General features: G+C 40.3%; 4 protein-coding genes across 7 annotated transcripts; all 4 read left to right on the top strand.

Annotated features, from left to right (window-relative positions):
• The first annotated feature begins 181 nt into the window (after window positions 1-181).
• On the top strand, window positions 182-8,073 carry LOC111430950 (histidine kinase 1-like). 3 transcript variants are annotated; one of them, XM_023067410.1, is made up of 14 exons: window positions 182-332; window positions 2,323-2,522; window positions 2,651-2,893; window positions 3,114-3,911; window positions 3,991-4,238; window positions 4,329-4,488; window positions 4,593-4,719; window positions 4,791-4,880; window positions 4,950-5,144; window positions 5,232-5,301; window positions 5,384-5,426; window positions 5,517-5,657; window positions 5,762-6,805; window positions 7,482-8,073. In XM_023067410.1, the coding sequence occupies exons 1-14, from the start codon at window positions 209-211 to the stop codon at window positions 7,695-7,697; spliced, it is 3,699 nt and encodes a 1,232-aa protein (XP_022923178.1). In that variant the 5' UTR covers window positions 182-208; the 3' UTR covers window positions 7,698-8,073. The 3 variants fall into 3 exon arrangements, with proteins under 3 accessions (XP_022923178.1, XP_022923180.1, XP_022923179.1); XM_023067412.1 differs by lacking the exon at window positions 182-332 and adding an exon at window positions 361-444; XM_023067411.1 differs by lacking the exon at window positions 182-332 and having other exon boundaries at window positions 2,105-2,522.
• A 514-nt stretch (window positions 8,074-8,587) lies between these two features.
• LOC111430959 (proteasome subunit alpha type-7-like) lies at window positions 8,588-12,551 on the top strand. 2 transcript variants are annotated; one of them, XM_023067423.1, is made up of 4 exons: window positions 8,588-8,608; window positions 8,649-8,897; window positions 9,124-9,538; window positions 12,181-12,551. In XM_023067423.1, the coding sequence occupies exons 2-4, from the start codon at window positions 8,725-8,727 to the stop codon at window positions 12,340-12,342; spliced, it is 750 nt and encodes a 249-aa protein (XP_022923191.1). In that variant the 5' UTR covers window positions 8,588-8,608; window positions 8,649-8,724; the 3' UTR covers window positions 12,343-12,551. The 2 variants fall into 2 exon arrangements, with proteins under 2 accessions (XP_022923191.1, XP_022923190.1); XM_023067422.1 differs by lacking the exon at window positions 8,588-8,608 and having other exon boundaries at window positions 8,615-8,897.
• A 1,030-nt stretch (window positions 12,552-13,581) lies between these two features.
• Window positions 13,582-16,585, top strand: LOC111430956 (salicylate carboxymethyltransferase-like). Its single transcript, XM_023067419.1, has 3 exons — window positions 13,582-14,120; window positions 14,807-15,079; window positions 16,018-16,585. The coding sequence occupies exons 1-3, from the start codon at window positions 13,644-13,646 to the stop codon at window positions 16,363-16,365; spliced, it is 1,098 nt and encodes a 365-aa protein (XP_022923187.1). The 5' UTR covers window positions 13,582-13,643; the 3' UTR covers window positions 16,366-16,585.
• Window positions 16,586-17,752: 1,167 nt separating this feature from the next.
• Window positions 17,753-21,694, top strand: LOC111430954 (3-dehydroquinate synthase, chloroplastic-like). Its single transcript, XM_023067417.1, has 8 exons — window positions 17,753-18,224; window positions 18,348-18,498; window positions 18,666-18,833; window positions 18,934-19,160; window positions 19,961-20,084; window positions 20,950-21,012; window positions 21,100-21,243; window positions 21,320-21,694. The coding sequence occupies exons 1-8, from the start codon at window positions 17,890-17,892 to the stop codon at window positions 21,449-21,451; spliced, it is 1,344 nt and encodes a 447-aa protein (XP_022923185.1). The 5' UTR covers window positions 17,753-17,889; the 3' UTR covers window positions 21,452-21,694.
• The last annotated feature ends 178 nt before the right edge of the window (window positions 21,695-21,872 follow it).

Below are 21,872 nucleotides of genomic sequence, written 5' to 3'. Positions count from 1 at the left end.
AAATAGATTTTGTTCTATTGTTGATCAGAGAACGCAACTGTCCTATAGACCGTTTTTTGATTTTCATTAATGATATGCTAAGACATTTACATACGATTACGAGTGGCTCGAAGAACGGGAGGAAAATCAAATAGATAGTGAAGCTTGCGAGGATCGAACTCAGTCTCAAAGATAAACTTTCAATCACATTTAAGCACATAACAAATTGATGCATTGTTTTATTTCAAATTATTCCTCGCAAACGGATTGCCGCAGTGACAGAATCGCAAGCATTATTGGGCCTTACAAAAAGGGAGAGGAAAATGTGAAGAAATCTCGATCGATCATCTTAGGTAAAAAGTGATTTGGTTTCTTTTTTCTTTTTTTTCTTTACTTCATTATGATTCTAGATTGCTCAAAGTTCTTCCCCAAAGTATGATCCAACGGCGATTCTTAAGCATCACGGTGCGATCCTTATCTTTTCCTTTAAAGTCTAAAGTTGTGTGACTGAATCAACCAAATTTGAACCCTTCTTTGATGATTTCTTTTTGTGGATTTAAAGGGTGGATTGATAATCGGACACGTATGTTGTTTGATATTCCAGAATCTGATAAATGCCAATGGCTAATTTGGTTTCGAACAGGGAACGTCCTTTTTTGGGCTGTAGAGAATCATTTCAATGAATACTGTTCCTTTTTCTTCATTGTTTATTTGAATGGAGACCTTCTGCTTTATCTTCTTCACTTTGTGGCCATTAATTGCAATTTTGTCTAAGCTTTTTCGGTTTTAGAAGTGTGAGATCTCACGTCGATTAGAGAGGGGAACGAAACATTCTTTATAAGGGTATTCTTTATAAGGGTGTGGAAATCTTTCGCTGAAACCGTGAGGCTGATAGTGATACGTAATTGGATAAAGCGGACAATATTTGCTAGCGGTGTGCTCGGATTGTTACAAATGGTATCAGAGCTAGACATTGGACGGTGTACCAGCGAGGACGCTGGGCTCCAAAGAGGGGTAGATTGTGAGACCCCACATTGGTTGGAGAGGGGAATGAAGCATTCCTTATAAGAGTGAGGAAACCTCTCCCTAATAGACGCATTTTGAAATCGTGAGGTTGATAATGATACGTAACGGGCTAAAACGGACAATATCTGCTAGTGATGTGCTTGAGTGGTTACAAATAGTATCAGAACTAGACACCGGATGGTGTGCTAGCGGTGACATTGGGACTCCAAGGGGGTGGATTGTGAGATCCCACATTGGTTGGAGAGGGGAACAAAACATTACAAGGGTGTGGAAACCTCTCTCTAAGAGATGCGTATAAAAATCGTGAGGCTGACGGCGATACGTAATAGGCTAAAGCGGACAATATCTGCTAGCAGTGTGCTTGGGAGCTAGACACCGAGCAGTGTGCCAGCGAGGACGCTGGCCCCTAAGGGGGTGGATTGTGAGATCCCACATTGGTTGGAGAGGGAAACAAAGCATTTCTTATAAGGGTGTGGAAACCTCTCTTTAATAGATGCGTTTTAAAATTGTGAAGCTAACGGTGATACGTAACAGGCTAAAACAAACAATATCCGCTAGCGGTGTGCTTGGGAGCTAGACACCGAGCAGTGTGCCAGCGAGGATGCTGGCTCCCTGAGGGGGGTGGATTGTGAGATCCCACATTAGTTGAAGAGGGGAACGAAGCATTCCTTATAAGCGTGTGGAAACCTTTCCTTAACAGACGCGTTTTAAAATCGTGAGGCTAACGACGATACGTAACAGGTTAAAACAGACAATATCCGCTTGCGGTGTGCTTGGGCTGTTACAAATGGTATCAGAGCTAGACGTCGGGCGGTCTACCAACGAGGACGCTGGGCCCCTAAGAGGGGTGGATTGTGAGATCCCACATTGGTTGGAGAGGGCCACGAAACTTTCCTTATAAGGGTGTGGAAACCTCTCTCTAACAGACGCGTTTTAAAATCATGAGGTTGATGGCGATACAAAACGGGCTAAAGCGGACAAAGTTAATGAAGTGTTTGATTTTGAAATATAGTAATAGGATAAAGAAGGGATAAGTGGCAGTGGAAACTGTGGGATGAGGAATAGAACCCACCACCTGCTTTGCCACTTTGTAGCTGATAGATATGCCTCATGCCTTGAAAAAGTGGGAGATGACAATGGGAGCAGTATATTTAAAAACCTCCACCCATTTGCACACATTCTCTTCTTGATTTACAACAAAACCAGACCCCTTTCTGCAAAAAAATGCATATTTCTGTAAAGTTTCAGTATTAATGGCAGAAGAGGATACCCCCTCTGAACCTTCTTCTTCTTCTTCTTCTTCTTCTTCTTCTTCAGCTCTCACCTCTACAATGTCCACTCCATTGCGGAAGGTGTTCTGTAGAATTTCAGGTCTTGCAACTTCTCTGAGAAGAAACACAGCCCCTCACAGCCGAAGAATCTTTCACAGAGATGTTGAACAACAAGAGTTTCAATATGCAAGCTCTCATTGCCTTTCTTCTTATTACAGTGTCTTTGTTGCTCGCCTTGCTATAATGGTTAGTCTTTGGGAATGATCTGATACTCATTCAAGTTCAAAATTAATACCACCCACTTGTGAAATGATATCAGTGCCATTCAGCTTGATATACATCTTGACAGTGATGATTATTACATTATAATACAGGTGATGCTAGCTATTTTGATTGGGATGCTGACAATACTCACATGGCACTTCACAAAGAGCTACACGGCACAGTCGCTCGATAGCTTAGCGTATGGTCTTCGACATGAACTGCTGCAGCGCCCGATCTTACGGATGTGGAGTGTCTTGAATTCCACAGCTGAAATAACCACAGCTCAGGTTAAGCTTTCAGAATATGTAATGAGGAAGTACAGCAAGCCAGTGAATCAAGCAGAGCAAGTTGAGGTTATTTTCTTATCCTTGTCTGATTTACCCTTCGTACTGTGATATCGACGTTGGTTGGGGAGGAGAACGAAACACCCTCCCCTTTATTAGGATGTTGGAACCTTTCCCTAGCAGACGTGTTTTAAAGCCTGGAGGGGAAGCCCGAAAGGGAAAGCCCAAAGAGGACATGTTTCATACTTTTAGCTCTGAATTCATGTTTCATGTCTGTGTTTTTTTGTAGCTGTATGAAGCAATGAGAGACGTTACGTGGGCGATGTTTGCGAGTCGAAAAGCTCTTAATGCCATAACGATCAATTACAAGAATGGTTTTGTCCAAGCGTTCCATCGAGATCATAGAAGCAACAATACGTTTTATATTTACTCGGATCTTGCAAACTATTCCATCACTGCCACTCAATCATATAATATAAATCGACTTTCGTCGGGTGAAGGGTGGTCGGAACCACCCATACATGGCAATGTTTCTGCCAAATGGTACCGGGAACCGCTTGATCCGATTAGTGGTGAGAAGATGGGGAAAGCAAGACAAATCCCACCGGAGGACTTGATTAACATTCCTGGCATTTCACAGGTAGCTGATGGTGTTGCGTCATGGCATGTTACTGTCAGCAAGTACATGGATACACCATTGCTTTCAGCAGCCCTGCCTGTTTCGGATGCTTCAAATGAAAGCATAGTTGCGGTGGTCGGTGTCACGACCGCACTTTCGAGCGTCGGTCAACTTATGAAGGAGCTTGTTGAGTTCCATAGTGGACATATTTATCTAACCTCTCAAGAGGGCTACTTGCTTGCTACTTCAGCCAATGCTCCCTTGTTAAGAAATACATCGACGGGTCGGAAGCTTATGATGGCTGTCGATTCCCAAGATGACGTGATTCGATTAGGAGCCGAATGGTTAAACAAAACCTATGGAAATAACTTTCCTCCTGGTCATGAGGTCCATGAAGAGAACGTCAAGCTTGGTGGTCAGCAGTACTACATCGACTCGTTTTTTCTTAATCTAAAGAAGCTTCCCATTGTAAGTTTCGTCATCGATCCATCGACTTTCTTTTTATCTAATCGTTACGAACATAACAAGATCCTTTCGGTTTTTGTAGGTGGGGGTTGTCATCATTCCTAGGCAATACATAATGGGAAAGGTAGATGAGAGAGCTTACAAAACATTGGTTATACTCATTTCTGCCTCTTTGTGCATCTTAGTTGTTGGATGTCTATTCATTTTGATTCTGACAAAAGGAGTATCTAAGGAAATGAAACTAAGAGCTGAACTAATAAGCCATCTTGATGCAAGAAGAAGAGCAGAGGCATCTAGTAATTACAAGAGTCAGTTTCTAGCGAATATGAGGTACGTTCATTTAAAACGATGGACGAACAACGTAACGACTTGGCGTGTGTGTTAAGAACAGTGTTAGTTTATACTTTATTGATGTTGCAGTCATGAGCTGAGGACACCGATGGCTGCGGTAATTGGACTGCTCGACATTCTAATGTGCGATGACTGTCTCAATAACGAACAGTTTGCGACAGTCACTCAGATTCGAAAATGCTCAACAGCTCTACTCCGACTTCTTAACAACATTCTAGATCTAAGCAAGGTATAACGAGCTCGCTTCGTTGGTTCTACGAAATTTTGTTCTGTTTTTTCGGTTATGGTGTGAAAGATCATAGGCTAATTGTTATCATTCGAATAATCACTTAGGTTGAATCTGGAAAGCTAGTTTTGGAAGATGCAGAGTTTGATCTGGGACGAGAACTCGAAGGGCTTGTTGATATGTTTTCCGTGCAATGCATTGATCATAATGTGGAAACTGTATTGGATCTCTCTGGTACGTTTTCCGTTCACGAATTGATTACACTACAATTTATGCAATGCTCTAATACGATGCTATTGTTTTAGATGATATGCCGAGATTAGTTCGAGGAGACTCCGGTCGGGTTGTTCAAATATTCACGAACTTGATTAGCAACTCTATCAAATTCACTACTAGTAAGTGATCTTGTTTATCACCAGTGTTGCTTATCAAACAATTGATTAACCGTTTCGAATGTTTTGCAGCTGGTCACATCATTCTTCGAGGGTGGTGCGAGACGTCGAATACGCTCAAAGAAATGGGAAAGTCTTGTATGGATCAGAAGAAATCACGGTTTCCTAATCGGACAAAGATGAAACAACACGGAGACCACATGAAGAACGCGTTCAAGAAAGATAACAAAATGACCTTATGGTTTGAACTTGATGACACTGGCTGTGGTATGTCAAAAGCCAACCAGAAGAACACTTGATAATTTCCTTCGCTTTCTAGATGCTAAGAAGTACTGTTTTCTCCGCTCGTTGCAGGGATCGATCCTAGCAAATGGGAGTCTGTTTTTGAAAGCTTTGAGCAAGCAGATCCCTCGACAACCCGAACGTAAGTAATTAAAACAGTTAAACATGCTGTCAACAGTTTTCATAGCTCAATATCTAGTATAAAGATATGTTACACTTTTCAGGCACGGTGGCACGGGTCTTGGACTATGCATCGTTCGTACCTTGGTAAGTTCGACCGATCCTTTCCCACCACCACCCCCCGCTCGAAGCTTATAGTGTTTCTATAAGCATCTCATTAACCGAGGCTAATAACAGGTTAACAAGATGGGCGGTGAAATCAAGGTTGTAAAGAAAAACGGCCCGGGAACGCTAATGAGACTTTATTTGGTTCTCAGCACACCTGTAGACTCCATAGATCATCACTCTCAGTTTGATTTCGCAAAACATAATGCAGTGGTAAGTGAAGAAATGAATCCTTGAGTTTGTTTTCAGACATGGCTCATTTCTTAAGACAGAAGTCCCGAGCTCGTTAATATCGATGTTTTTGTGTGCAAACGCAGGTACTTCTTGCACTCCGTGGCAGCACGAGTCGATTAATCACGTCGCAGTGGCTTCGTAAGATCGGACTGTTCACTTTAGAGGCTTCAGAATGGAATGAACTAACTCTAATCCTTCAAGAACTCTTTCAAGCGAGAAAGTTTGAAAACAAAAAGGGATTTAGTCCACAGGATTCCCTCGGTGAACCATTACGAGCCGAGTTAACGAGAATTAAGGACATGAAAAGCCAAATGTTCATCGTCGTTGCCGATATCGGGATACTGGACTTGAGCACAGATATTTGGAAGGATCAACTTTACTTCCTTGACAAGTACTCTGGAAAAGTGAAGTTTGCGTGGATGTTAAACCACGATACGTCCAACGCCATGAAGACAGAGCTTCGGGGAAAAGGACACTTTATAGTGAACAATAAGCCGCTGTATAGGGCAAAAATGATTCATATTTTGGAAGCTGTTATGAAGGACAGAAATCTTGAGATTCAGAGGAAAAATGGTTTAAGAAATGCATCAAAAGAAGGGGATTTTCATGAATGCCTTGAAATTGATTCAACTCAGTTTGAAACTGCTAGCTCTGATGATTCTGATTTAGCTGAACTTGACAAGTCCAAGTCTCAGTGTGCAACATTTCAAGAAGAAACAATGCCAAAACCTTGTCAGCCGCCATTTTTGTCCCTTAACGATAGCTTAGTTGAGTTAACTCATGTACGTTCGACTGCGAGTAACGCAAGGACCGGTGGTTCATGTGACATGAGACAAGACTCATCCAATGGACTGAACTTAGGAGGAAACTATCCTAAAAGCCAAGAAGAATCAGATTCTAAGAATGTTCACGGTAAGAAATCTCTTGAAGGGCTACGCATTTTGCTTGCAGAAGATACACCGGTTCTTCAAAGAGTAACGACGATAATGCTCGAAAGAATGGGAGCCACGGTGATCCCTGTCGGAGATGGGCTGCTGGCTGTTGAAGCTCTGACTGCAATGCTTAGTGCTGAAGAGCAAAGAAGAGAATGCCCCACGAGATATGATTTGGTCTTGATGGATTGCCAAGTAAGTGCCAACTTAACGTTACACTCCATGAGCCAAAATTGAGATGATGCTTTCTTTGCACTTTAGAGTTGCTTTCATAATGAACCTAAATCACTCCCGAACTATAAGAGTCCAAACTCACTGCTAACAGATATTGTCGTCTTTGAGCTTTCTCTCTCGGGCTTCCCCTCAAGGTTTTTAAAATGCGTTTGCTAGGGAGAGGTTTCCACACCAAGGAATGTTTCATTCCTCTCTCCAACCGGTGTGGGATATCACAATCCACCCCCCTCCCTCCCCCCCAGGACCGAGTGTCCTCGTTGGCACTCGTTCTCTCAAATCGATGTGGGATCTCACGATCCACACCCCTTCAGGGTCCAGCGTCCTCCCTGGCACACCGTTCGGGGGTCTATTGTGAGATCGCACGTCGGTTGGAGAAGGGAACGAAACATTCCTTATAAGGGTGTGGAAACCTCTCCCTAGCAGACACGTTTTAAAAACTTTGAGAGAAAACCTGAAAGGGAAAGCCTAAGAGGACCGTATCTGCTAACGGTGGGTTTGGGCTAGTACACAAACCAACTGCTAACTTCAAATCACATCGTCTTTGATAGTTGAAAATGAAACATGATGCAAAGTTTCTTATGATCTAAATCCTATATGTACTTACGAAGCGTAAAAACTTTCTTAATATTTGAAACAGATGCCAAAGATGGACGGCTACGAAGCAACAAAAGCGATTAGAAAGCTAGAATTAGGAACGAGCCTTCATGTACCGATCGTAGCATTGACAGCCCACGCAATGTCGTCAGATGAAGCCAAATGCTTGGAGGTAGGAATGGATGCATACCTAACAAAGCCAATTGACTATAAGCTGATGGTATCCACCATACTCTCCCTCACTCAGAGAAAAGTCTAAGAAACGTTGCTTACGATTCTCGAGCTACACTACGTGCTAATGTTTTCGGTTTTGCAAATCAAAACGGTCACTTTTTAACCGAACAAAAAGGAGACGAGAAGGCATTTAAGGGTTGGAACGGGGTGTATATTCAAGAGACGGGTTTAATGCTGAAGAGTGTAAATTTGCTGCCATAAGTAGGTAGGTTCTTTGTGTCCATTGAGCTTTGTACATATTGTTGTAGGGCAGATGAAAGGCTGCTTAAGTTTTCCCACTTTTTGTAATTAGTAGTGAGATAACAAAGTTAGGTATTATGATGTAAAGAACGTTCTAACACTGCAAGTAAAAGTAAGAATAAGAGGGGAAATGAGCTCTTCTCTTCGTAATCATTTAACCATCCCTCGGTCCTCAGACCTAAGCAAGCTGCTCTGTGGCACATGCGTGTCACAACGTGGGTGCACAGTACGAGTGTCTTCCTTTAAAAAATGTCTTTCAATGACAGTATCAGGCAGTACAGTTGTGCTGATATCGCGTTCCAGCCCATGTGTCGAAGGTTGGATTATGCACCTGTTATCTAGAATGTATGCCATGAATGGTTTCGCATGGACATGGGAGAGTCCGATGTTTGAGAGAACCCAAATGGATGGATGTTCGTGATGTCTTGATGAGATGATCGACACATAGGTCAGTTCCCTACGGATGTGTCCGAGCGAGCCTAGATAACCGATGTGTCCCGAGACATGGCATCTGTCATGAGATGTGACGTGATTGTGTCACACACAATTGAATATGCACGCATGAACGGATTGTGTTGCGGGCGAAGGCAAACCTTATCTAGAGGAAAAAAATTAAAAAGAGAAAAAAAAAACACTTTGGAATATATATATAACAACATAAACTTGTTGAGAAAGAAAAAGAAAGTGCAAAAGGAAGTGAGATCTCTTCCGAATGCATAGAAACCCAAAAGGGCAGCTGAGAGCTTAAACAACTTGTTCATCAAGTTCCAAGCTTTCTTCGCAGAGAAAATCAGAGCTAAAACACAAGAAAAATGGCGAGATACGATAGAGCCATTACGGTATTCTCACCGGACGGTCATCTCTTCCAAGTAGAATACGCTCTCGAGGCCGTCCGTAAGGGCAACGCCGCCGTCGGGGTTCGCGGTTCCGACACCGTCGTCCTTGGCGTCGAGAAGAAATCCACCCCCAAACTCCAAGATTCTAGGTCACTCTCTCAATTTCTTTTCCTCTTTAACGAATTCATCCTACTTCTAGATTGTTAGAATCAGGATATTGAGTTACTGTCAGAACCTCGTATCGAGTTTGATTTGATTTGATTTGATTTGACCTAATTTTTGGGTTGGAAGTTTCTTGTTAATGGTCGAATTTTAGGGTTATTGAAATGGCGATTGTTGTTTCTATTTGTTTCATATCTGATTTACTGTTTGCAGATCGGTTCGGAAAATTGTGAATCTTGATGATCATATTGCACTTGCTTGTGCTGGACTCAAGGCAGATGCACGAGTTCTGATAAACAGGGCTCGTGTTGAGTGTCAAAGCCATAGGCTTACAGTTGAGGATCCAGTGACTGTTGAGTATATAACGCGATACATTGCAGGGCTTCAGCAGAAGTACACACAGAGTGGTGGAGTAAGGCCATTTGGGCTTTCCACTTTGATTATTGGGTTTGATCCTTACACTGGTGCTCCATCATTGTATCAGACAGATCCTTCTGGGACTTTTTCCTCTTGGAAAGCCAGTGCAACCGGGAGAAATTCAAATTCGATTAGGGAATTTCTTGAGAAGAACTACAAGGAGACTTCTGGGCAAGAAACTGTGAAGCTTGCTATCCGTGCATTGCTCGAGGCAAGTTGTTATAGCTTTTCTTGTTTTCTTTACTTGCACGTTGTAAATAGGGCTGTTACAAAGGGTATCAAAGCTAGACACCGGGCAGTGTGTCAGCGAGGGGGTGGATTGTGAGATCCCCACATTGGTTGGAGATGAGAACGAAACATTCCTTTTAAAAGTGTGGAAACCTCTCCCTAGTAGACGTGTTTTAAAATCGTGAGGCTGATGCGATACGTAACAGGCCAAAGCAGATAATATCTGCTAGCAGTGAGCTTGGGGTGGTGTGCCAGCGAGGACGCTGGCCCCCAAGAGGGTGGATTATGAGATTTCACATCGGTTGGAGAGGAGAATGAAGCATTTCTCATAGGAGTGTGGAAACCTCTCCCTAGTAGACGCGGTTTAAAACCGTGAGGTTGACGGCGATACATAACAGGCCAAAACAAACAATATCTGCTAGCGATGGGTTTGAGCGGTTACAAATTTCTTGCATAGCCAACCTATTCTACTGCAGAATGGATTTTTCAAAGTTAATTGCTTGCATTTATCTCTGTTCCTTGTTTCCAAAAGACATATGGTTTGCATGTAAAGTTCTTTTGGATGATAGAACCTTTGTTTGGTTTCTGAAGTCAAGTAGTTGTTTGACCATGACTTGTAATGGGTGTTTGGTATTTCCTTGATTGAATACAGTAGTTTGTTTACATGAAGCTGCTTTAGTATTTGGTGTGGTGATTGGTTTTGAATCATCTGTGATGCTCGATTATATGAGACTTTTTTACTATTAGCACTCAAAATAAAACTCTGAAATCAATTGCATTGAAAAACAAAACAACTTGTGGCTTTTAGACCTTACAAACAGATGAAATTAGTAAACGATGAAATTAGCATACTCTAAAAATAATAAATTACCACCCATTAAATGATTTAGTGGTCCTAACATTCCTAAAGAAATGGTCTAATACGATCATCTTTAACAATTTCTCTCCTAAACTGATAGCTGAAATGCTTTCAGTTTACTCGTGGTACTACACACAGACTCACGCAGTTTTATGAACGCATCCAGCTTCAGTGGTTTTGTCATAATATCTGCAACTTGTTTTTGTGTGACACAATGCTTCAGCTCAATAACTATCTCTGATCAAATCACGCAAGTCAATGTGTTTTTACTCGGTGATGGAGTTGTGTCTTGGTCCTCAAGAGAAATTGTTAAAGATAGTCATATTAGACCGTTTCTTTAGGGTTGAAATGGTTAGATTAGACCATTTCTTTAGGGATGTTAAGACCATTAAATCATTTAGTGGGTTGTTAATTTATTATTTTTAGAGTTTATAATTTTTACAAACTTCATTTGTTTGTAACGCCTATAAAAGTCGCTAAGTTGTTTTGTTTTTCAATGCAATTGATTTCAGTGTTTCATTTTGAGTTAGTTTGTGTGTGTTCACAACATTTGGTATCAAAGTCATGCCTTTAACTTAGTCATGTCAATAGAATCCTCAAACTTAGTCATGTCAATAGAATTCTCAAATGTCGAACAAAAATGTCGAACAAAGAAGTTGTGAGCCTCGAAGGTATAGTCAAAGTGACTAAGTATCGAACAAAGGGTGTACTTTATTCGAGGGCTCGAGAGAAGGAGTCAAGCCTCGATTAAGGGGAGACTGTTCGAGGGCTCCATAGGCCTCAAGGGAGGCTCTATGGTGTACTTTGTTCGAGGGAGGATTGTTGGGAGGGAGTCCCACATTGGCTAATTAAGGAGAAGATCACGAATTTATAAGTAAGGAATACTATCTCCATTGGTATGAGGCCTTCTGGGAAAACCAAAAGAAAAGGTATGATAGTTTATGCTCAAAGTGAACAATATTATACCATTGTGGAGGTTCGTGATTCAATGTACAAAATGGAAAATAAGTTGTGGTTGTATCATATGACTAATGCTTAATGGTAGGCACATAGCTTGCATGCTTTTTGGTATTCCCTCTCTTGGTTGGGCTGATTTTTGTTTTTGTGGCTCTCCTTTGAACTTTCCTCTGTACTTTCATCCATGGTTCATTCATCGAAGAAAAAATGAATGATTCGGTTACTAAGCACTTAAGGGCACTTAAGGATTTGGACATTTCTTGCTATACTGCGCACATTCTTTGGTGTAACGGGTTATTCCTTACCCTAAGAACCAATTTGATCCTTTGGTGTAACTGGTTATTCCTTTACACAAAAGCTTCTTTGGATCATTGTTTAATCTTCATAGGGCTTAAAACATTAGACGGCAAATGGAAAAGTCATTTTAGAAACAATTCCATAAGGTTTTGGAAAAAATAGGTCACTTTGAGAATTGAGAACACACCCCCAAAAAAAAGAAACAACCTTAAAAAATGAGTACAAAAACACCTTCCAAATCCAAACAACTAGAAATGCCAAAATAGATATAACTATTGCTTTGCATTGACCTCTTCTTGGTTAATTTAGCTGATCTCGAGTAATCGAGCCAACGGCCGTTATGAATATTGGTTCGTGATTTAATGTCCTAAGTTAACATATTCGAGTTTACAATTATTCCTTCATTCTTCAGAGGTATTGCCATAAATATACCAAACGAGTTAAGTGAATTTCTTGAATGTTTATCTGTGGTACTTGGCGATTTACTTCCATCGACTCGACTCAATTTGTAGGTTGTCGAGAGCGGAGGAAAGAACATAGAGGTTGCTGTGATGACAAAGGAACATGGGTTGAAACAATTGGAGGAAGCTGAAATTGATGCCATTGTTGCTGAGATTGAAGCAGAAAAAGCAGCGGCAGAGGCTGCCAAGAAGTCCCGGCCGAAGGAAACATGATCACTTCTCTTGTAGTACTCACCGACTTGGTCTGGTTAAGTTTATATCTTTTGCAATGTGCTTAAACTTCGAACCTGGAAAGATTGTCATGGAATTGGACCCACCATTGAAGCATTGCAGTCAGCTTCATGCACCCAATGAACACCAAATTGAGTTTCCTTTATAGAGATTTGCTATATATATTATCTTATGGTTTTAGGGAATGAGACTTTAGCCATCTTCCTTTCGAGCCCGTTGGAATTAGGGTGCACACAAGTCGAGGTAGGTAGGAAATTTCTTTTGAACCAACTCAAAATTCTGGGTTGGTTGGATTGGTGACTCGAACAACTTTGAATAGAGTTCACAGTTCAACTCAACCCTCTATTTTTTAGTTAGATTGGGTCATTTTTTATTCGATTAGGTTAGTGAGTGGATTATTGTTTATGCACGCAATGCAGCTGAAAAATGTAAGCTCCTTTTTGTTTTTATTTATTAGTAAGGATATAGGTCGGGGAAAACTCCAAAACTAGGGTTCCAAAAAGTTGACCTTAGAAACAATATCCGTTTTCGAAAAAGGCATCCCTACGACACCCCTAAACTACAAGCTAGCTGCAACGGCTTTTCCACCGTTGCTTGCAGCTTGCAGGCTCGAAAATCTCTCTTTTGCGATCTAATCCTACTTTCATAGTTTGGATAGAGGAATTCGAATTAGTGGAGTTTTCTATTATAATTTTATCCTTATTATTTAAAGTCTAATTTTTTTTTTTTTAAGTTCGATTAAAGTAGTAATATAGTTTAGTGAAGAATATACTACGTCATACATAATTAAATATTTATTTAATTAAGTAGAAGTCAAAGCAAGCATCTTTTATCTTTAAGATAATTCTTTAAGATAATTCCAAGAGAAAAATGAGAAAATTAAGCTTTTTTAAGTCAATAATGAAAAGAGAGGCAAATTTACAAGTAAATTAATGGTTTCGTGTTATATGTTTATATTTTCAATTATCATAATTGTTTGGTGTAATCAACTCTACGTTCTAAACAATATTTTAAAATTATAATAATAATTGAATTGATTAAAATATATATTGTCGAGGCTAGATCAGCATTTTTATAAGATTAACGAAATGCATTTTTATAGATAAACTCGAGTCACAAACAACCGAACAACCGGTTTGTCTTTTTTAAATTTAATTATAAAAATATGATGATAAATAATTTATAGACATCATCCATGTTTTATAAGTCAATGATCAATACTTAAGGGAGAGATTAAATAAGAGAAACTCGATAATCACTACATAGCATAGAGTTTCAAATCAATGGCGGAAATCCAGAATTCGGAAGCGCCAAAAATTCTCACAATGAACCAAGGAATCGGCGACCAAAGCTACGCCACAAACTCAATCTCACAGAGCAAATACCAGTCCGGATCCCGGCCTCTGCTCCGCCGCGCCATTGCCGCGTTATGCGCGGCCGATTTGCCATCCGCCATTGCCGTTGCCGACCTCGGCTGCTCTTCAGGACCGAACGCGCTCTTCGCGATCTCCGAGATCGTCGGCGTGATCCGCGGCTGTTGCGGCGGTGAAGCGCCGGAGTTGACTGTGTTTTTGAACGATCTGGCGGAGAACGATTTCAACTCTGTTTTCAGGGGATTGTCGAACAAGAAGAACGGTGGATCGTCGGCTATGGATGGGTGTTTCGTCGCTGGAGTTCCAGGATCTTTCTATGGAAGATTGTTTGCTTCTAACAGTCTTCATTTTGTGCATTCTTCTTCCAGTCTCCATTGGCTTTCTCAGGTTAGTCTCTATTCAAATCTTCATAATAGTTTACATTCATGTAATTAACACAAAATAAATTTAAATTTGAAATTTAAAGATTAAAATAAATATTTGGAAGCCATTTGAATTTTACACTCTTAAACACTTTTGAATGTACTTGGTGACCAAATTGTTGGTAACTATTCTCTGGTTTGGGCTTTTACTTATAACTTTCCTTCAAGGTTTTAAAACAGAGATGTTTCCACGCCTATATAAAAGATGATTTGTTCTCTAACCGATGTGGGATCTTATAATCCACCTCTTTTCGGGGCGAGTGTTCTTGCTAGCACTCGTTCCTCTCTCTAATTGACGTGAGATCTCACAATCCACCTGCTTCAGAGAGCGCAGCATCCTTGCTGGCACACGACTCACTATCCTATTGTGAAATCCCATGTTGGTTGGAGAGGGTATAAAGCATTTTTTATAAAAGTGTGGAAAGCTCTCCCAAGTAGAAGCATTTTAAAATTTTGAAAGAAAGTTCAAAAGGAAGAATCCAAAAAGCACAATGTCTACTAGTAGTGATGGGCTTGTACTGTATAACAGTACATCAAAATCTCAAAATTTAGGGGTTAAACTTATATTGTAACCTTCCTTCCGTATATCAAACCGAACAGAAACAAGAAACAAGCATTGATGAATGAATGAAACATGAAAGTTGAAAACAGGTACCTGAAGAGCTGAGTGAGAAAGGGAAGGGAATAAGGAACAAAGGGAAGATTTTCATATCAAAGACAAGCCCAAGTGAAGTAATAGAAGCATATTATGGTCAGTTCAAGAAGGATTTCAGTTGTTTTTTGAAGTCAAGATCAAAAGAAGTGGTGTGTGGAGGGAGAATGGTTTTAACTTTCAGAGGAAGAAGGCAGCCAGATCCATGCCCTGATGAAACTTGCCTTCTTTGGGATTACTTGGGACTAGCCTTCCAAGCTTTGGTACATGAGGTATATCTATATATTATATATATTCAACCCATCATCTTTATAATTTCGAGACTTATTATAACAATCCAAGTGCCCACGGTTATTAGATATTGTCCTCTTAGACTTTTCTTTTCGAGCTTTCTCTCGAGTCTTTAAAATGTATCTACTAGGGAAAGGTTTCCACACCTTTATAGGTGTTCCGTTCTCCTCCCCAACCGATGTGGGATATCACAATTCACCCTCTTCAGGGCCAGCATCCAGGTTTCCACACCTTTATAGGTGTTCCGTTCTCCTCTCCAACCGACGCAACCGACGTGGGATATCACAATCCACCCCCCTTCAGGGCCAGCATTCTTACTGACACACGGCCTCTTGTCTACCCCCCTTTGGGGAACAGCCTCTACGCTCGCTGACACATCACTTGGTGTCTGGCTCTTATACCATTTGTAACGGCCGAAGCCCACCGCTAGCAAATATTGCCCTCTTTGGGCTTTCCTTTTCGGGCTTCTTCTCAAAACTTTAAAATGCATCTACTAGGGAAAGGTTTTCACACCCATATAAAGGGTGTTTCATTCTCCTCCCCAACCGATGTGGGATATCACACTTATTCTTGCACCAGAGGTAGGTCGAACAACAGAAGGAGGGGTGCCAATGTCCCAGTCTCTCTGTGGTTGTCTTAGATAGTCGTCCTTGATCTTTCAGGTTTTTATGTTCATTTGGTTACTGAACTTTTTAAAACACCAAATAACTACTCCTTTGATGTTCAATTATGTACCAAATTTTTTCGTTAAAACTTTCAATTTTGTATTAAGAGGGTCTTTATTAAATATAGAAAATTGAAAGTTTAGAGACTTATTAGACATGTTTAGAGACTTATTAGACATGTTTAGAAACTTGAGGAACCGAAATAAGATAATTTTCTTAGTCAGGTAACCCAAATTATTTATATACTTATTTAGGGGCTTATTGAGGAGGAGAAAGTAGAGAGCTACAACACTCCTTATTATGAACCATATGTGGAGGATGTGAGAAGGGAGATAGAGGAAGAAGGGTCCTTCAAAATAGAGAATTTGGAGATAATTGCTTTGGCATGGGATGGTGTGAATAGAGATGGGGAAAGCACTGAACGATCAAAGACAACCCAACAAATGGCGAAGGCCATTCAAGCTGTGAATGAATGTATGATAAGAGCCCATTTTGGAGGAGATATTATAGAGCCATTGTTTAAGAGATTTGAAGAAATCATGGTGGCTGATACTAGAGAGGTGGAGCATGTTAGTTTGGTTGTTTCTTTGCTTAGAAAATAATGATAATATTCTTCATTAACGTTACCAACTTGTTAGCGCTTCAGGGTTTCGATGGGTATAAACGAGTTGTCGAGTCTGGAAGTTTTGTTAGATTTTAATGGGTATAAACGAGTTGTCGAGTCTGGGAGTTTTGTTGGATTTCGATGGGTACAAACAAATTGTCAAGTCTGAGAGTTTTGTTGGGTTTCGATGGGTATAAACGAGTTGTCAAGTTTGGATGGGTATAAACGAGTTGTCGAGTCTGGGAGTTTTGTTGGGTTTTGATGGGCACAAATGAATTGTCGAGTCTGAGAGTTTTGTTGGGTTTTGATGGGCACAAACGAATTGTCGAGTCCAAGAGTTTTGTTGGGTTTCAATGAGCTCAAATGAACTGTCGAGTTGAGAGTTTTGTTGGGTGTCGATAGGTATAAACGAGTTGTCAAGTTTGGATGGGTATAAACGAGTTGTCGGGAGTTTTGTTGGGTTTCAATGGGCACAAACGAATTGTCGAGTATGAGAGTTTTGTTGGGTTTTGATGGGTATTAAATAAGTTGTCAAGTTCGGATGGGTATAAACGAGTTATCGAGTCTGGGAGTTTTGTTGAGTTTCGATGGGTACAAACGAATAGTCGAGTCTAAGAGTTTTGTTGAGTTTCCATAGACATAAACAAGTTGTCAAGTTTGGATAGGTATAAACCAGTTGTCGAGTCTGGGAGTTTTATTGGGTTTCAGTGGGCATAACTAAGTCATTGAGTCTGAGAATTTTGTTAGATTTCAACGGGGTTTCAGTGGGTATAACTAAGTCATTGAGTCGGAGAATTTTGTTAGATTTCAATGGGTATAAACGAGTTGTTGAGTGTGAGAGTTTTGTTGGGTTTTGATGGTACAAACGGGTGGTCGAGTCTAGAAGTTTTACTGGATTTCGATGGGTATAAACGAATTGTCGAGTCTGGAAGTTTTATTGGGTTTCAACGACAGTTTAATGGGTCCTTGCATGTTATGTGGGCCCATTCTGTTTTATTTTATTCTCCAACTACCCATTCTTAAATATTTTCCAATAATAATAATAACAATTGTCAACGTTTTTTTATTACTAAATTTGGTTGTTTCTTACCATTTTTTTAATTTTTTTTTTAATTTGAATCAACTAAATTACATAAATAATATTTTTATTCCAAAAAACTAAAATAAATATTTAAAAGCACATCAACCAATTTTGAAATTTGAGAAACCAACATTTTTATTAAAAAAAAAAAATTGAGAACCGAAACCAATTTCATTCACATTTCTTCGGTTTCGGTCAAATTCTCATTAATATATCACGATATATACAGTATAATCATAAATTATCGCGAGATATTGGTCACTTCCTTACCAACCTCGACCCGCCCCCACCTAACCCGCCCGCCACCACTGAATCGAACGACGCCCGCCTCCCATCTCTCTTCCCCTTCTTCTTCGTCCCAATGCCTCAAACTCTCCACCAACTCCTTCCATTTCTCCGCCGCCGTAAATCTCTTCCACCACGACCTAGGTATTCTGATTCATGGATACCATCCCAAATTCTCTCTGTCTTTCTCCCGCCTCTGACCTCACTGTCAAATCCTCCGCCGTCCGCTGCTTTTTCCCGATCCGCAATCGCTATTCTGTCAATTTCCGTTCGTCTCCAACTCGGATTGAGTTGAATCGAAATGGATTTTCTGGTTTGAGTTTGAGGCCGATGAGAGGGAAGAGTTGGGCGAGATCTGCTCAGATTATGGATCAGTCAGCGAGTAAAACTGATTCCTCTGCTCCGACGATTGTTGAGGTGGATTTGGGTGACCGGAGCTATCCGATTTACATTGGATCCGGTCTTCTCGATCAGCCTGAGATTCTCCAGAGGTATGCTAATTAAAATGAATTTGTGTTTGTCACGTAAGAACTCGAAGTTAATTAGTGGAAATGAATTGTTTGATGGTTCATTGGCTTCTCTCCTTATCTGTGCTGGTCTTACTAAATTTACAGGCATGTTCATGGGAAGAGAGTGCTTATAGTCACGAATGATACTGTTGGACCATTGTATTTAGATAAAGTTGCTGAAGCTTTAACTGTTGGGAATCCTAATGTTTCAATTGAAAGTGTGATTTTACCAGATGGTGAGAAGTACAAGGATATGGTGAGTAGTTTAACTTATCTTCCTCTGCTCCCTAAATGTCATTGTTAAAATTGAAAGATTGCATGTATAAGAAGTTGGAATGTAAAAACTTCCCCCTCCCTGTAAAACTTTTTGGCTCTTCCAATTTCTCCCAAGAATTGAAACTAATCACTATCTTGAATTAGTAGGACACACTCATGAAAGTATTTGACAAGGCTATCGAGTCGCGGCTCGATCGGCGATGTACATTTGTAGCCCTTGGAGGTGGTGTCATTGGCGATATGTGTGGTTATGCTGCTGCTTCTTTCCTCCGAGGGGTTAACTTCATTCAGATTCCCACGACTGTTATGGCACAAGTATGCAGCTTTTCTGAAGTGTTTTTTTTAGCTTTTTTCTTTTTAAACTTGAGATGATCCTTTGTTTAACATTTCTTGTTCTTCTACCTGTGTGTTCTAGGTGGACTCTTCAGTTGGGGGAAAGACAGGGATAAATCACCGTCTGGGGAAGAACTTGATTGGTGCGTTTTATCAACCTCAATGTGTCGTTGTAGATACCGATACATTAAACACACTACCTGAAAGGGAACTGGCTTCTGGTTTTGCGGAGGTCATCAAGTATGGGCTTATTAGGGATGCCGAGTTTTTTGAATGGCAGGAGAAGAACATGCCTTCATTGATGGCAAGGTGCGTGTGTAAAATGTTATTGATTTATGTCCAATATGCTTCTATTCTGCTAAAGCATTCAAATGAAGTTAAATTGACTGTCATAAATGAAAATTGCACCATTAGAGCCAAAAGTTTGAGTTTTTAGTAGGCGACTCGAATATTATTTTCATTCATGAAGCTTCAATATATGTGCTATTAATATCAAATGAAGGAGAGGGAGATAACATAGTAAGAATTTGAACTTTAAGGACCTCATGCTCCTAAACCATGTCAAATCAACACGAAACTCAAAATTTTGATGCGTTACATTTTCATTTTAATCTATTTTTTTAACTGAAGCTGAATTTATATATGTTCTCCTATTATTCTGTATTTTAGTTTGATATCTACAAGACTATAAATTTCATTTCGGCTCTATAGAGTCCTTCCACTTATAGTGTTTTCATTAGATATACACTAGCTTTCCTTGTATGAAGGGCATTTTTTCTCATTCAATTACCATTTTGTTCATCTTGTGTTTGGTTAAGCTGCTTCTCTTTCTATCTCCTGATATTTATTGATAGGAGTATTATTAGATTGAATTCAAGTATTAAGGATATAATAGTAATCAGTTAGAGAAGTTGTCGTTAGGAATTTGGTTATAAATAAAGGGAGTGAGAAAGTAGGAAGGTACCCGATTCTTTGTTGGATTAGGGCTTGAGTCATTCTATTTAAGAGAGGGGGTTCCAAGTACATCAAATACTTGGGTTATCTTGTAGTTTTGTTGTCATTTACATGGATGTTTGATTGAAATTGTTTAATCTGTTGGCTCGTTGTAGGGATCCAGCCGCCTTAGCTTATGCGATAAAACGCTCATGTGAGAACAAGGCTGAGGTTGTTTCATTGGATGAGAAGGAAAGCGGACTAAGGGCAACTCTGAACTTGGGTCACACATTCGGCCATGTAAGATGGGTTCTTTCACTCTGTTAGCTGTACAACTTGATTGTAAGGCAACGAAGAATATATTGTTTGAACATACCAATTTTGATTATCAAATATTTTCCATTTCCCTTCCTACTTTAGACGTAATGGTCCAAGCCCATCGCTAGCAAATATTGTCCTCTTTGGACTTTCCCTTTTGAGCTTCCCATCAAGGTTTTTAAAACGCGTCTGCTAGGGAGAGGTTTCCACACCCTTGTAATGCTTTGTTCTCCTCCTCAACCGATGTAGGATCTTATAATCCACCCTCCTTGGGGGTCCAGCGTTCTCATTGGCACTCGTTCCCTTCTCCAATCGATGTGGGACCCTCCAATCCATACCCCTTCGGGGTCCAACGTCCTTGTTGGCACATTGCTTTGTGTCTACCCCTTTGGGACTCAGCCTCCTTGTTGGCACATCGCTCGGTGTCTGGCTCTGTTACCATTTGTAACGACTCAAGCCCACCACTAGTAGATATTATCCTCTTTAGGCTTTCCCTTTCGGGCTTCCCCTTAAGGTTTTTAAAACGCGTCTACTAGGGAGATGATTCCACACCCTTATAAAGAATGTTTCGTTCTCCTCCCAAACTGATGTGGGATCTTACACTAACTCGTCATACTATAGAAACAATTTATATTTCTAATATGATTTGTTTCTCAATTCCAATCCTCTCTGTTTGTGCTGGGCCAAATCATACCTTGTTCGTTCCCGTAGTCTGCAATCGCCGAAATCGTCTCATGGCTTGCTTGCTCGAAGAATGTATTTTTTTTGTTCATGAATCATGTGTCGCTTTCGTCATGGAGTACTTTTCCTTTCTTATTAGCTTCTCATTCTGTGCAATGTTCTATAGGCAATAGAAACTGGGTTCGGGTACGGCCAGTGGCTCCATGGAGAAGCTGTTGCAGTTGGCACGGTAGTTGCATCACTGAGTTCAAACCGTTTCTGCATTCTACTTCATATATACCAATTCTAAATGTTGGGTTTCTTTGCCAATTTTCAGGTAATGGCAGTTGACATGTCATATCGTCTCGGATGGATTGATGATACAATTGTGAGCAGAGTTCTTGCCATTCTAAAACAGGCAAAGTTGCCTACTGCACCTCCTGACAGCATGACGGTGGAGATGTTTAAATCGATAATGGCAGTAAGTGATTTAGGGTGCTCCTCTCTACTCTCATGTTATTGTCTCTCAGGTATTCTAAGCTCGATTTGCATGGCAGGTCGATAAGAAGGTTGCTGATGGGCTACTAAGGCTAATTCTCCTTAAAGGTCCTCTAGGAAACTGCGTTTTCACCGGCGATTATGACAGGAAGGCATTGGACGAGACGCTTCATTCATTTTGCAAGTCTTGATTCAATGATCTAGAAGAGATCGTTCCGAGGTGTGCGCAAGTTCTGTACCATACGTTTATGATATTGCTCTGGCTCTCTGCTTCTCCCGTTTAGCCTTAGTTTTTCTTTATATTCACTAGAAAATCCATGTGATGAGTGATCTGTAATCTGATAATGCTATGTTTTTTAACACCTGATCCACCATTCTAGAGCTGTGAATGAACTACCGAGAGAAATAAAGTTTTATCTCTTTTATCTTTTATTTGGTTAGAAATTGAATGTCTCGACTTCATAGTCAGAGTATATTTGAGCAAGTCGAGAGTATATGAGTTAGTTGAGCTATGTTCAGGTTGCCCAAACAAACCGCTCGATTAAAGGTTTTCAATGATTTTTTTTTTTTTTTTTTTTTTTTTTTTTTTTTTTTTTTTTTTTTTTTTTTTTT

Source organism: Cucurbita moschata, unplaced genomic scaffold, assembly GCF_002738365.1.
Source record: "Cucurbita moschata cultivar Rifu unplaced genomic scaffold, Cmos_1.0 Cmo_Scf00035, whole genome shotgun sequence".
NCBI classification, from domain to species: domain Eukaryota; kingdom Viridiplantae; phylum Streptophyta; class Magnoliopsida; order Cucurbitales; family Cucurbitaceae; genus Cucurbita; species Cucurbita moschata.
The sequence above is the reverse complement of the archived record's forward strand: the minus strand, read 5'-3'. Positions and strand labels throughout refer to the sequence as shown.

Excerpts from the sequence above, each read along its gene's own strand:
- LOC111430950 (XM_023067410.1), top strand. The coding sequence starts at position 209 with ATGCATTGTTTTATTTCAAATTATTCCTCGCAAACGGATTGCCGCAGT. Across the intron at positions 3,912-3,990 it reads ATCTAAAGAAGCTTCCCATT|GTGGGGGTTGTCATCATTCC; the intron begins GTAAGTTTCGTC and ends CGGTTTTTGTAG. Across the intron at positions 4,489-4,592 it reads ACATTCTAGATCTAAGCAAG|GTTGAATCTGGAAAGCTAGT; the intron begins GTATAACGAGCT and ends ATAATCACTTAG.
- LOC111430959 (XM_023067423.1), top strand. The coding sequence starts at position 8,725 with ATGGCGAGATACGATAGAGCCATTACGGTATTCTCACCGGACGGTCAT. Across the intron at positions 8,898-9,123 it reads CCCAAACTCCAAGATTCTAG|ATCGGTTCGGAAAATTGTGA; the intron begins GTCACTCTCTCA and ends TACTGTTTGCAG. Across the intron at positions 9,539-12,180 it reads CTATCCGTGCATTGCTCGAG|GTTGTCGAGAGCGGAGGAAA; the intron begins GCAAGTTGTTAT and ends CTCAATTTGTAG.
- LOC111430956 (XM_023067419.1), top strand. The coding sequence starts at position 13,644 with ATGGCGGAAATCCAGAATTCGGAAGCGCCAAAAATTCTCACAATGAAC. Across the intron at positions 14,121-14,806 it reads GTCTCCATTGGCTTTCTCAG|GTACCTGAAGAGCTGAGTGA; the intron begins GTTAGTCTCTAT and ends AGTTGAAAACAG. Across the intron at positions 15,080-16,017 it reads TCCAAGCTTTGGTACATGAG|GGGCTTATTGAGGAGGAGAA; the intron begins GTATATCTATAT and ends ATACTTATTTAG.
- LOC111430954 (XM_023067417.1), top strand. The coding sequence starts at position 17,890 with ATGGATACCATCCCAAATTCTCTCTGTCTTTCTCCCGCCTCTGACCTC. Across the intron at positions 18,225-18,347 it reads CAGCCTGAGATTCTCCAGAG|GCATGTTCATGGGAAGAGAG; the intron begins GTATGCTAATTA and ends CTAAATTTACAG. Across the intron at positions 18,499-18,665 it reads GTGAGAAGTACAAGGATATG|GACACACTCATGAAAGTATT; the intron begins GTGAGTAGTTTA and ends TTGAATTAGTAG.